This window comes from Sarcophilus harrisii, chromosome 5 (assembly GCF_902635505.1).
Source record: "Sarcophilus harrisii chromosome 5, mSarHar1.11, whole genome shotgun sequence".
Lineage (NCBI taxonomy): Eukaryota > Metazoa > Chordata > Mammalia > Dasyuromorphia > Dasyuridae > Sarcophilus > Sarcophilus harrisii.
In genome coordinates this window covers 157,129,723-157,144,489 of record NC_045430.1, presented here as the reverse complement: position 1 = coordinate 157,144,489, position 14,767 = coordinate 157,129,723, and the positions used below count along the sequence as shown (strand labels likewise).

General features: G+C 34.6%; 1 protein-coding gene across 7 annotated transcripts in view; it reads left to right on the top strand.

Annotated features, from left to right (window-relative positions):
* The window catches only part of DOCK4 (dedicator of cytokinesis 4), a 500,144-nt gene that overhangs the window by 362,623 nt on the left and 122,754 nt on the right, over window positions 1–14,767 (top strand). For all 7 annotated transcript variants that reach the window (XM_031938825.1, XM_031938828.1, XM_031938827.1 and 4 more), the window contains exons 24-25: window positions 5,922–6,049; window positions 9,615–9,749. In XM_031938825.1, the coding sequence (XP_031794685.1) occupies window positions 5,922–6,049; window positions 9,615–9,749 (263 nt within the window). The remainder of the gene's footprint in view (window positions 1–5,921; window positions 6,050–9,614; window positions 9,750–14,767) is intronic.

The following is a 14,767-nucleotide window of genomic DNA, read 5'->3' as shown; positions in this document are numbered from 1 at the left end:
GAGGGGAGGAAGGGACAGATAGAGGGAGAAAGAGAGAGGGGAAAGGAGAAGAGGAAGAAGTTGGGAGGGAGGTTCTAGAAGGATATGCCAGCAGAAAACAAATCCTGGCAGATCCTAGCAGATCCTAGCAAGCTGAAAAGGCTTCAAATCTCAACCCAGTGACAGACTGTTCTCTAAGGACCAGCCTTGCTACAGTAGAAAAAGCCCATTCCTAGAAAGTGGCTACCATGGGATGAATAATTTTGAAAAAAGGTAACTGATATAGGCCGTTTACTTATGAGTGAAGAAATAATGATCATTATCAGGAGAAGGCTTATCTCAACTGCTAAAATAATAATTCCTTTTGAAATAATAATTCACAAACTTTGTGTCACCCTGAAAATAAATTTCTGACCTTATTTATCAAATTTGTAAAAATAATATTCAATATAAGAGTGTAAGCCTATTGGGCAGAGATGAGAAAAGAATACTCCTCTTTCTAGCAGTATGGTATATAGTGCAGAAGTGTGAAATTCATTCCCAGGTGTTAAACAAAACTTCCAAGGAAATAGTCAACTAAGCACAATAGAACATATCTTATGTTTATTTGTGGTTTTCTGAGTCAATATGTAACTGAGATCCTTTTCCTATTTGAGTTTGATACCACTGGTAGAGTGAGAACATTGAACTCCTGGTGTTGGGTTTTAGCTCCTGTTCTGCTATTTACAAACTGTATAAACTTAATCAGGAGCCTTTATAAACTTGCTTCTTCAACTGTAAAATGAAAATTATATTGGAGCTCATAATAGGATTGTTGTGAGAATCATATGAGGCTTAATAATTTCATGCCTTCAACAAAGTCACTACCTCTGAAGGTCTCAGTTTCCCCAATTCCAAAGTGAGGAGATTGGCTTAAATGATCTCTAAAGTTTTTTTCATGTTTGACATGTGTGAAAACCCTTTCTATAATGATAATGTCTGTGTAAGAACTTTGAAAGTATTTTTCCTCCATAAGATAAGAGTTGATACTGTTATTCTTTTGATGATTTCTCACTCTTAGAATATTTCTCTCACAGTCCCTGTGATTATATATGTTTTGGCTAAGTCTACCATTGCATATGTAGTACATGACAAAAACTCTATTTTTGAATGACCTTGTGATCTGAAAAATCCTTGGTTGTTCATTGTTTATTTTTAAAAAAACATTTTATTGATGTTTTTAAAAATATTGTTGTCATTTCTCAATAGAATCTCCCCATGTAACAAAGATTATAATTAAGCAAAACAAACTAATATTAACTATGGGTTCCAATGTATACTTCATTTCAAGCTCATCAGTCTTTCCATCTCGTCAATGAGAGGAGAGGGCTATGTTTCACAAGTCTTTTGGGGCTAAGACTGGTTCTTGCCTCTCTTTCAGTGGTGTTTTCCTTTACATTATTGGGTTAATTATCTTCTGGTTTGCTTCAATTCATAAACCTCTCAAACTTTACTGAATTTGTCATAATCTTCTTTTCTTTTAGTACAGTAAATAATCCATTGTATTCATGTACCACAATTTGTTCACCCATCTTCAACAGTTGTTTTCACAGTCGACTTGTGAAGTGGTACAACCAGATCGGGAGGAAAACATTTTTGACCATCATGCAATAATGGGCCTCTTTATCATGACCTACCTTAGCCGTCTTCAAATGGGAAGACAATAGACTCCCAACCCACAGTTTAGGGGCATTTTGGCAGAATTTATGTAAACAGATGAGGGTTTTCTCAGAATTATCCTTTGAGGATTGACTGTATGCTGCCCATCCTGTATAAAGTAGGTAGGAAGACGGATTCCACAGGCCATCTATTATGTCCCACTTTATATTGCTATCTTTTCCCCTGTAATGGGAATTCCCATGTAGATAACATAATTGGAAAAAAGAATTGGTAGCCCATTTTCTAAACAGAGTACCCCTGAAGTTTGTTGATCTTTTCCTTAGCTTTTTTAACTTCTCATAAAGATTTGATGTTAATCATGGCTTTCTCTAATCTATTCGTAGGTTGTCTCAGTCAGGAAAAAGTTCTTTCTCTGTGTTTACTTGGCCTTTCTTCTTGAGTTCTATCTACTTCAGCAGAACATTCTGCCCATCTTGTTTCTAATCATCTCCATGTGAGATTGCCATGTCTCAGCTGCTGAGGTGTCTTGCTGGCATCCAATTTATTTATATGCCCTTTCTGGTGAGGATGAGCTGTAGTGGCCATATGGATCTGATCACACGACTCAGTTTAGTATCATTCCTACTCATGCCAAAATGCTGATTTATAGGATCCCTGGCCAGAGTCCTGTTCTTGGAGGAAGCAAAGATCAGCTTGTCTCTGTGTTTAGAGTCACTTAGGGGATAAACTTTTAAAATTCATGCTTTTCATACTGTAGTCAATGTGATTCCCTTGACTAAGGGGCAGCAGAGTAGATGAATATGAGATTGAGTGATCATGCTTTGAACCTTCCAAGCAAACTTTTTTCTTGTTTTAGCCTTTAACTTCCACCAATCTGCGTTTGAAAAAAAAAATTGTTTTGCTTAAATTGCATTTTCCTTGCTTGGTCAGTTTGCAAATTTTTTTAAATTTTAAAGGCAAGAATTAGCATTTCAACCAGTCAGCTAATTTGGCCTTCAGAAAGACTGGGAAATGAAGACAGAATAACTAATGACAGGCTCGTGATCATGGTAATACCTATGCACATTAATTTGATAATTTGCATTGGTTGACACCATATGTAGTGATGAAAAGACAGGAGCCTGCATGATATAGTAGATGTAGTAATGAAATTGGAGTCTGGGCTCAGATTCCACTTTTGATTTTCAGTAGCTATTTAACTTAATCTTCTTGAGCTTCAGTTATCTAATCTATAATATTATACCTTTAGTATTTTACAAAAGTGGTAGAAGACTCAAATGAGATAATTCATCTATGATATTCCTCTTCAGTTATTCCCCAATTCTCATTTATAGAACATGTTCTCCACCCCCGCCTATTCCCATCCCCACCAGAAACCCCCCAAACAAACAAAGAACTAACAGGTTCTAGGTCACCTTTGGGTATGTACTCCTAAAATTATAACTGCTGAGAACATAACAATATATACCTATCTTTAAGCAACCAGATTCAGTTAGCTCAAAGCAAAAGTATTTACTAAAATGGCATAATAAAAAACACAGTATCTTTCTGATAAACCAAGGGTCCATTCTTTCATAAATATATCTATTATTATTGATTGGGAGGAGGGGGAGTGTGTGCCCATTGATTCCAACAATAGAGAAGCACACATATAGTTTCCTAATTCTTGCATGGAAGGCAGCTAAGCAGCTCAGTAGCAGGAAGACCGAGTTCCAATTTGCCCCCAAACACTTAGTAGTTGCCTGCCTCCTTTTGCCTTCAGCCACAGGAGAAAGAAATCTTGGCCTTACAAAATTACTGCTTTGTAATTTTGACTTGGGATATTTACTCTTCAGGAAAGAAATAAAACCCATACTATAGGGATCAATAACAGCTTCTCTTCCTTTGCTGCTGTTGTGCCATTTGCAGTCATATATTAACTGAGTCATTGTGACTCCACTTGGGGTTCTTTTTTAGTTTGCGATTTCCTTCTCTAGCTCATTTTACAGATGAAGAAACTGAGGCAAATAGGGTTAAGTGATTTGCCTTGGGTCATATAGCTAGTAAGTGTCTGAGGCTGGATTTGAACTTGGGGAGATGAGACTTCTGACTGCATTCTATCCATTGTGCCATCTAGATCCCCTGTCTGTCTGTATTTTAAGGTATGTCAGTCTTGACTCCTTTACTCTATTCTGCAGCTGTAGCCCCTCTACTCTTTTGTGTATCTGCTACTATTACCTGTGGAATTTAGGGGAGCTAGATCCCTGCCTCACTCTACAATACTTTCCAAGAGGCACAAGAAAAGCAATAAGGAGTGAATTATTCAATTCTTGCTTTTTAAAGGTTACCACAGGCATGACATCCCTCAGCTTATCAGTTGCTAGAGTTCCATTTGTCATTTGCATTTATTCAGTAGTCTATTGGCTCTTGTTGACTAAAGAGGTTTTAAATTCTTATCAGCAATTATAGCCCATGTGCTATTATGTTATATAGTTATTTAAGAAACGTTTTCTGTAAGAAATCTTCCATATTTTGTTATTGGATTGCTTAAGTAATTTCTGAATAGTATATTATCTGATTCTTGGGAAAACTTATGTAGAGACCTTTTAAAAAATAAAATGACAGTATTCAAAGTTTAAAACCATTATGTAACTGTTAATAGTAGTATTAGTAAACAAACAAGCATTATTAAGTTTTTTCTATGCACTGGGCTCTGTGCTAGATACTAAGAATATCAAAAAAATAAAATACGAGTCCCTGCCTTGAAGGGACCTAGCCGCTAATTTATAGACAATATACTCATATGTTTTACCTATTCTACACAAATAAATTTTATTTACTTTTTGACTTATATCTGCTATGGATATGTTCTTAGAATGTAAATTACATTTTTTTATAGCTCATATCTGTTGCATAGTGGAAAGAAAAAAATTTATCAATCCCTGTGACCATGGTTAAATGATTTAACCTCTGGGCTTCATTGTTTTTATCTATAAAATGAATATAATAATATTGTACAACCTTCTACTCAGGGTTGCTGTGGAGAAAGTCTTTTATAAGCCCTAAGGGCTATGTGAATGTATAATATTCTGGTTATCAACTTCATTATTATTAATACACAATAACAATTGCAGAGGTGATTTTTCTTCCTGTCTGACTGAATTGCAGTTGTCAGTAACCCCAAACACGTTGAGTTTTTGCTTCTCTTTCAAATAACTTCTGGTTTCTAGATAAATATTTAAATTTATCATGAAAATTCACCTTTTAAAAGACTCCTGCAGTCTGTCACGTCATAAAACAATAGATTATTCTGTAATAAATAACCACCTTCCTTTTTATTCTCTAAGTCTGAGTACTCTTTAGGTTTTCTTAAAGTTAAGTATAGTAGATTTCTAAATGTTACTCTTAGGTAGTAGACCTGAAGTAGTTCTCTTGAGTTGGTATCTTAAGGAAAATTTCCAAACATTACATTTGTGCTTGATTTCCGCACAGAATCCAATTGGATTAGTGGAATAACAATGCTTGTTTAATGCAGAGAATTACATTTTTATTTGATTTTGTTTCAGTCTTTTGATATAGATAAAGAGGCAGAAGTACTAGTTAGAAATGGGAGGATATATGTTACTGAGTTTGGGATTAAGTGTGCAGGTCAAATGAAATTTTTATAAACCAAATAACTTGTGAAAACTAGATTGAAAGCTTCCAATGAGTTTTATCATTCTATATAATTCTATGTTTTATCATTCTATGTTGCTCAAATGAGAGCACTTAAAAAATAGCAAGTAAAAGAAATGGAGCTAGAGCTTTCTATGGGTTAGTATCCTTGCCAACAGGTACCATAAATTTATCTGTATTCTGTCTGAAGAGACCATGTTGGACTAGAAAAACATAACAGATCTTCAAACTAAGAGTCTTAAAAGCACCGAATATAGTCATTTGTCCATTTGCAAATGATTAAAAAATACATAAGTAAATACTAAAATATTTTAAAATATTTATGTTGAAGTATTCAGAGGTACCTATTCCAGGAGCTAATTTAAAATTGTTTAAGGAAAATATAGTATTTAACCTACAAGGAAAATGTAGTGTTTAACCTATATCAGTTTGATTGCTATCTTGTGGAAGGGGGAAGTAAGGGGGAGAGAGAGAAAATTTTGGAATATAAAATGTTACAAAAATGAATATTGAAAACTATGTGTATTTGGAAAAAATAAAATACTATTGAAGGAAAAAAAAAGGAAATGTAATAAGTTTTCTAGTGGGACTTCTGGAATAAGTGACACTAATAACTTTTTCCTTTTTAGATTCTAGATATATACTTCTGCCTGTTGTTTTGCATCACCTTCACATGCATTTGCAAGAGCAAAAGGACCTCATCATGTGTGCCCGAATTCTTAGCAACATATTTTGTCTCATCAAGAAAAATAGCTCAGTAAGTAAACAATTATGAGATGTAAACTCCCATTAAGTGTTTTCTACTAATCAAATAGCATTAAGATTTGAAGGTAAAATAATGTGACTACTAAGAGGTAAGCCTCTATGGCACTTGTTTTGATTTCTACTTGAGTTTACCTTTTCTTTTTATACTGAAATAATTTTTGTAAGATATTAGGACTGATTTTCATCAAGTAAAAAGTAGTCTTTGCAATTTAGGTCTCCCAACCTTAGATATCTATTAGAAGATCTGAGTTTACATTCCACTTCTGATGCTTATAATACCTATCTAAACTCAGATAAGTCAGATAAAAATCTTGGAGCTCAGGTTCCTTATTTATCCAGTGAAAGTATTCAACTTAGATGGCCTCTTTTAGCTATTAATTTATCATCTTATAACCATTATTGTTATCATTCAAATTTATGAAAATCTCCATGACAAATCTTGGAAATTTCTCAGTAGCTGGATTGTAGAAGGCATTTTTGTAGTAAATTCCCCAGAAATCTAGAAATATCATATCATAGGGATTCTTAAACAGAGAGCCACAGATCCCCAACTAGTCTAATGGTTTCATTAATCTTTGCTTTCCTTTGTGGTCTTATGTAATTTATTTTGTGCATTTAAAAACATTATTCTTTGAAGGAGTCCACAAGCTTCACCAGATTGTCAAAGGAATCCATGACAAAAAAAAAAAGGTTTAGAATTCTTTTCTTAGAGACCCAGGATTCCTAATTAGAAAGAGCTTGAGCGATCATCTCCCATCTGTTTCTCTGAAATCCCAAGTTTTGATATCTTTAGCCTCTTGAGGGTATAGTGAATAGAATGCTGAACCTGGAGAAAAATTGGGTTCAAACACCACCTCAGACACTTACTAGCAGGATAATCCTGGGCCAGTCACTTTTCCTGTGTTGCCTTCACTTTCCTCCACAGTAAAATGTTTATAATAATGGCACCTACTTCCTAGAATTGTGCTGAGTATAAAATGAGATAATATTTGTAAAGTACTTTGTAGCCTTTAAAGCATACATACATATCATTATCTTTCTTGTATTCTTAGGTGTTGTTGGTTTGAATAAAATTCTAGCTAATACCTAAAAAACTTCCTTATAAGAGTAAAATACTGAAATGCTATTGGTGGGAAGGAATTCTCCATGTTTAGATCACAAGTTCTGGTTTTCCTATTTGTATGCATAGATAGCTTTCTTATCCAGTTTTGCAACTTTAGCACCATAATTAAGGCACAATGCTAATTGGTAGTTATGTTTCCAAAGATAAACTAGTGGACAATGATTTTTCATACTCATTTTTCTTGCTTTCTCCCCTATTATTTTATGCCTATTAACTCCTCTCAACTTTCCTTGCTCCTTTTCTAGTGATGCAGTGAATTGATAGCGAGTTAAATTGGGTTATATGATTTTGACCATCATTTTCCTGAGAGTAGAGCTATTTCTGAGGAAAAGACTGGGACTAATTTTCCTGAGCAATGCTCTCTGGATATTTACCAAGAGAGGAAACTGCTCAGAAAAGGATGAGGCCTTTGCCTCAGTTATATTACCTAGGCCAGCAGACCTCATTAGGAAAAGGGAAAATGAGAGTGAGTGGAAAAATGAAGAGCAGGATGGATCAGCACTGTGAGTGAAAGTATAATATTCTTCATCTCTTATGAATATAAGAAGAATAACTCCACTGCTTTGTTGGGGTGATTTTTCAAACCCTTATTACTTATGATGGGAAAATAAACAGGGTTTACTATAAGCATGGGGTGAAGTGATTTTGAATTTCAGATTTTCTTTTGGCTTGAAAGTGATGGAGAATCTTTAGATAAGGACAGAGTAGGAATCTGACTCATACTCAAAAAATGGGGGCTATGGCAGTAACTCAGAGGATATCTGTAATTTTTTCTGGGGATGTGTAATATGCTCATAATATATATTAAGAAGCAGCTTAACTTATTAAACAGAGGACTTGTCAGTTAGGAAGATTTACTTTCAAGTCTTGTCTCTGAAATAAGCTGTGTGACCTTGAGCAATCATTCACCCTGTCAACTCATTGCAGAGAGAATGCCAGACATGAAATCAGAAATCAGAAAGGATGTAGATTCAGGCACTTAGGCAATTCATTTTGGGGCCTCAGTTTCCTTATTTGAATAGGAAGAAGTAATTGGACTCATATGCCTCTAATTCCATTTCAGCCCCATATCTGTAATTCCGTAAACCAATGTGAAGTTTATTTATCTGTATTGATTAGTAGAGGAAGCTTCCATAGTAGGAGCTCTTCATATAGTTGAGATAACAAGTGTAGACTCCCACTTCCTACTCTACCCCTACTCCCTTTTGCATGCATACACATAGATAAAAATAAGAAAATGTTTTATGAATCTCTGCCCAACACTCCTTCAATATTTATTTTCCATAAGGCAGAACTGCAAACAAGGTTTCTTCTAGTGGTTAACTATCCATCCTCAGAATCTTGCCTTGTGCAGCTCTTTTGAGTTCTAATTACCAGCAACATGGAATCATTGTATAGCTGTGGGCATAGTGTATCTGCCCGGGTCTGGTGATTTCAGACTCTGTGTTTCAGTGATTTCAGACACTGAGCCCGAGCTCAGTGAGATCAGCTTGCACAGCACTGGCATGTTTGGCCTGAGAGAAAGATGTCAGGCTTCTTTCAGAGGGCATTGTTACCTATGTATCCCAACTTTTACTTACTGGGATTTTGTTGATAATTTTAAAGAACTAGTTAATTGTTCTTTCTGGTTTCCTATAACAGATTCCTGGGAGAGAGAACAAAAAAGCAAAGATGTGAAGAATATTAATGATGTAATTTTAGTTGACTTGCTAACTGATTGTATAGCCTTAGGAGATGACTTAACCTTTCTGGCCCTCTATAATATCACTATCTATAAAGTAAAGGAATTGAGCTAGATAATTTCCAAGGTTCTGTCCAGCTCTTAAATTTGATAATGCTCATTCTAAAATTTGGATAATTTGTTTTTTCCATTATCATTTAAAAATGTCATGTTCATTAAAAATACAGTATATATACTGAGTGAAATGAGCAGGACTAGAAGATCATTATTTACTTCAATAACAATACTATATAATGATCAATTCTGGCCCACTTCAACAATGAAATGAACCAAATCAGTTCCAATAAAGCAGTAATGAACTGAACCAGCCACACCCAGTGAAAGAACTCTGGGAGATGACTAAGAACCATTACATTGAATTCCCAATCCCTCTATTTTTGCCTACCTGCATTTTTGATTCCCTTCACAGGCTAATTGTACACTATTTCAAAGTCCGATTCTTTTTATACAGCAAAATAACTGTTTGGACATATATACATATATTGTATTTAACTTATACTTTAACATATTTAACATGTGTTGGTCAACCTGCCATCTGGGAGAAGGGGTGGGTGGAAGGAGGGAAAAAGTTGGAACAAAAGGATTTCCATCTGTCAATGCTGAAAAATTACCCATGCATATATTTGTAAATAAAAAGCTATTAAAAAATACAGTCTATACCTTTGTATAGATTTACATTTTTTTTCTCCTTAGGAAAAATCTGTTCTGGAAGAAATAGATGTGATTGTGACTAGCTTGCTGGATATCCTTCTGAGAACCATATTAGAAATCACTAGTCGCCCTCAGCCATCCGGCTCGGCAATGAGACTTCAGTTTCAAGATGTGACGGTAAGATCATTAAAAAAAATCCAGGAACACTGGGAAGGGAACAGTTTCTACTTCTTAGCACTTTGGTCATTCTAAAGGTAGGTCAAAACTGGGTAGGAGGAGATATATATCATGAGTGAGTTGTTTTCCTTTAAAATGAGTATTGCTGTCTTATAGAGCATTTCTATGAGTTTTTTTAGTAGATTTAGCAAACCTGGAATGAATTTTCTAAAAGGCAGTTCAACAATTATTTAACATTTTAAAATCCAAATTTTGCTTATATTAAATGTACTTGACTTATAGACCCACAGCCACAGTGATAAATTTTTTTGAAGTCACAATGAATAAAAAATATTACAGAGAAATAAAAAGAGCATGGGATTGGAAGTTCTGCCTTAGGGAGCTATGCCATTCTGATTAGCTGTGCTACTTTGATAAAGTCCATTAGCTTTTCTGGTTCTGTTTTCACATCCAAAAAACAAGGAGTTGGATGCTTTGCTTTGCTGTTAGGGAAAACTTTCAGCCTGAAAATTCTCCAAAGCCAAAAAAATACACATAGAATATTTTGCTAGACTTGTGATCTTCTCAAATGGGTACTCTCTTCAGTGATATATAAACTGCAACCCCTGTAGGCTCTTTGACATTTTGGGCCTCTTCAAAATCTCCTGGGGGAGGGTGGGGAGTGATGGAAATCTATCCAATGTACTGGGGAGACCTTTCTCCAAAACTCTATATTGCATAGAAATCTATGGCATACATAACCAACTCAAAAATATAATTTAGAAATCGATGTTGATATTTTTTTTCTATTTAAAACTTACCTTCACTTGACAGAGTTTGGTCTATTGCTACAATAGATAGTAGGAAAAAAGCTAATTTGCATACACTGATAAATTTGTTATTTAAAAAATGTTATTTGTAAGCGTGTCTGCTCTTAATAGTGTGCCAAGCACTTCTTAAGAATTTTTGTTAACTAGAGATAAGTCTTTTAAGCTCTCTGAGCTTCACTTTCCTTATCTGTGAAAAGCAGAGTTCAGACAAGATAATCTTTAAGTTTCCTTCCAATTGTATCTCCTAAGATCCTCTGAAATATGCTTCCTTTGGTACTATATGAAAATAACATTATTTTCTTACTGGAATATAAGATTTTGCTTTGCCTGTAAATCACATTGGATCTAAGAAGTTTGCTCAAGAAATGAACTATTGTTAGCACATCAGATCACCTACCTACTTTCTCAGAGTTCAGCTTTACCTGAGTGGGCAGAATGATACAATTAAGCAGTATCAAGCCTAGCTTTCCCACCTTTGTAATTGCGGAGAAGAGAAGAAAAGATCATTTCTGTGAATTTGAAACGGAAGACATCATTGTTTTTTTTACAAACAAACAAAAACCAAAACCAGCTTAGAAAGAAAGATAATTTCCCTTTGGTATTGGTTGGTGCCATTAGGGATGGGATCATTATGACTTTTTATAGTAAGAGTGTATTGACTTCCTAGCAATAAGCATTTCTCTTAATCCTAAAAATCAAATGTAACACAAGACAAGATTTTTTTTTTATGTCATAAAATTCCACGTTTGAAATAAGCCAAAAAAAACTCTTGACTAGAAAAGAGAAACTCATATATGTCAACTTAATTCTGTCATTAAAAAAAATTTAATTTATATCTAAATGTTTTGGAGGAAGGCAGTGGAAAGAATCTTATACCACAGAATCTGAGGATATGGATCCAAATCCCTGCACCTAGAAAATTCCTTGATTTTCTAGCTGATTGTGGACAAGCTTATGTGTTTGAGATTTAGCACCAGATGATGAAAGTAATATAGGCACCAAGTATTAGTGGTCGTGTGAAGAATTCACAATGGCCAGTCTCTTTGGCAAAAGGTAGGTTTATTTAGAAATGGTTACAGACAAAATGAAGGGTACAAAAGGCATCAAGAGTGGTAAATATGAAATAGATTTGGGAGAGTATATATATATATATATATATATATATATATATATATATATATATATATATTCAGCAAGGAAACGGGATTTTAACTATTAACAATGGAAAGCACAAATTCCCTAGTAGAATTTACAGTTAATCAGGAGAAAGGGAATACACTATGAGGTGGGAATATGCCATTAACTGTTTAGTATGGTGGAGAGGGTGAGAGGAAGACACCCGGAAGCATTGGGGAGGGGTAAGGAAAAACACCATGAGGCAAAAGCTGTGGAGGGCTTAACCCAAAAGGAGTTTGACAAAGATGGTGTGAGCCATGGACTGATTTATAGGGGAAATTAAAGATTGGGTTTTTGACATAATTTGAATTTCTAACTGCATGCAACAAGGTAGGGCCATCCAAGACCTCCACAGAGGGTGAGACTATAACTTTCAATGTCCTTCCCTGCTTGCCTCAGGGAATAATTTTATCAGTGCTTCAGATTCTCTCTCCAACCCCACCTAGTAACCTGGGACCTGATCTAGGCCTCTTAACTTCCTTCCATTTTCCAGCCTATAAAATGGGATTGTCTTGCATGCTTCTACCAAATCTTAATGTTACAAAAATGAGCTTTGAGCTCTAACAGGGTGATGGATAGTGTAAATCAAAAGCCTTGTAAAATGTGATGTGCCTAAAAAGAAAGACTGAGGATGGAATACAAAAAAGAAAAAGAAGGTCCTCTTTAGCAGGACTGTGAAACACACTTCACTAGAAAACATACTGAGCTATCTTTCTGAAGGGAAAACTCACTTAAGATGTACAAAACGATTTTTGCTAAAAAGTGCAGATCTGTTTTGTTTTGTTTTAATGCATCCTTGGTTGCATATCTTCTTTGACTTTTACCTCTGTTTATTACTTTACAGTGAGAAATAGATCCTTTTCATTCAGAATAACTTCTCTTAGGCTTGGCCTATGTCAGTTTTATTTTATTTTTTCATAAAGAAAAAGATTTGTTAATTTAAAAAATACTGCAATAACATCATAACTTTACTTTATAATACTAATAATGTTCACACATGTGAACACACATACACACACATACACATCCAGACATATAGTTTTCTTTCATAGCCCAGACTCATTTCAGTATAATAACTTGAATACTGTGGCCAATTTGAAACAAATCTTTTTCAAATGTTATTTGTAAGCACATCCAATATTAAATATGTTCTATATCTGTTCAAACCAACCCAATTCTCTTTTTCCAGATCAAATCAGGAATCACATTCCCTGAATACAAAAATCCTTAATACAGAATATCATAATAAAAAACAAAGAAAAAATACTCTTCTATATACAAGAATACTTTTTCACAGATTTCCAGTACCATCTATTAGAGAGGGAATATTTGTAGTCCAAGTATCTCATGATCTCTTAATTGAGTCCCAGCTGGAAAAACTTCAGCTACTTTGTCAAATTGCTGAGCAGCTTTCTGTTGTGAGAAGCTCCAGAGAGCTGCTACTGTAATCTACAGTCTTTTTAATTTAATTGGAGCTACTATGTGACTTCTTTTCTGTAAGAAAACTAACTGGTTACCTCAAGGCTATTTAAGTTCTTTTGTGAGTCAGATCTACAACCACTTGGAGCTAGCAGAGCAACAGCCAGGCAAATCAATTCATTCTTTTTGGACCACTTTATTTCTACCCTGCTTGATATTTGGATTGGAAAAAGTAAATTCCTTTAAATTCCCATCACCTCTCCAGCCACTAATACCAGATCTATTCAAATTACCCAAAAGCTTTATTTAGCTACCCTGGAGGGACAATGTGAAATTAATTTTGATCTGCACTTTTTCAACTGCACATAAATTATTTCTTATCCTAAACTAGAATAATAATAATAATAATATTTAAATTGTACTTCAAGATTTACAAATAATTTGCCTCACAATTGCATTGTAAAGTATTTTTGGTACCATGTCCTATGGTCATGTTTTATGAGAAGGAAAATATGGAAGCTATTGATGTGGAACCTACTGATTTGTGTTGTTCAGCTAAATTATAAGATAGGAAAGATGAATTGGAGGAAAATAAAGTGTTTCCTTCCTATAAGCAATCACATCACAGAGTGTAAGGAAGATGAGGCTCACAAGAGTTAAACCTTTAGCTATGATCATACTGCCCATAAGAGTCAGAGCGATGATTCAAACATGGGGCCTCTGAAACTTCATTATGTTGCATTGCTTCTTTCACTTTTATTACAAATCAAATTATGTTCTGAAAGAATTTCGTGACATATAGTTACATCAACATATAACTCAGAAAAATCTGTAATGTGGGAGTTATATCCAAAGACTAGTATAACAGGCTTTTACTATATACCTAATTCTAGGTAATAGTAGCCTTATTTTTCAGTTTTAAAGAATTGTACTTTTCTTTATTCTACCAACTGTTCTTTAAACTTTAAAATGATCTCTCCAACTGGATTAAGTGCCTCTGTAATTGGTTCCTTTCAGTATTGTAATTTTACATGGATGAAGACTTTTATAAAGAAGTAGAAATAGCTATTTGCTTCACACCCTCAAGAAATTGGATTCTAGAGTTTCTTAGCATTTACCAATGCTTTTCTCTCAAGTCTTTTCTTTTACAACTGACATCTCTGCACAAGCTATGTCTAGAATAGATGCTTTGTATTCATTTGTCTTGCAATATTTCTTGCAGTGTGGGCTTATGGACCCCAACAGTATATCACATAAGAAATCTGGTTTTTAAAGTTAAAATTGGTTTTTTGAAAAAATATTATGCATATAGAGACAGAGAGAGAGAGGGAGAGACAGACAAACAGTTAGACAGACACTATTTGAAAGTTAATATTGCACAGTAGATAGCAGCCTGAGCTGGGAGCGAGAAAGACCTGAGGTCAAAATCTGTTTCTGTCACATAAAATCAATGCAATTGTGAGCAAGTCAGTAAACCCCATTTGAAACCCACAGAAAATTTTCTGAGACTCTTTAAATTACAGACAGGTGCCAGTCTTAATTGATGGTGGTATTTTACACACTCAGTTCCCATATTGGGACCAAAAAACACACAAAAAGCCCCTCCTCCCATTT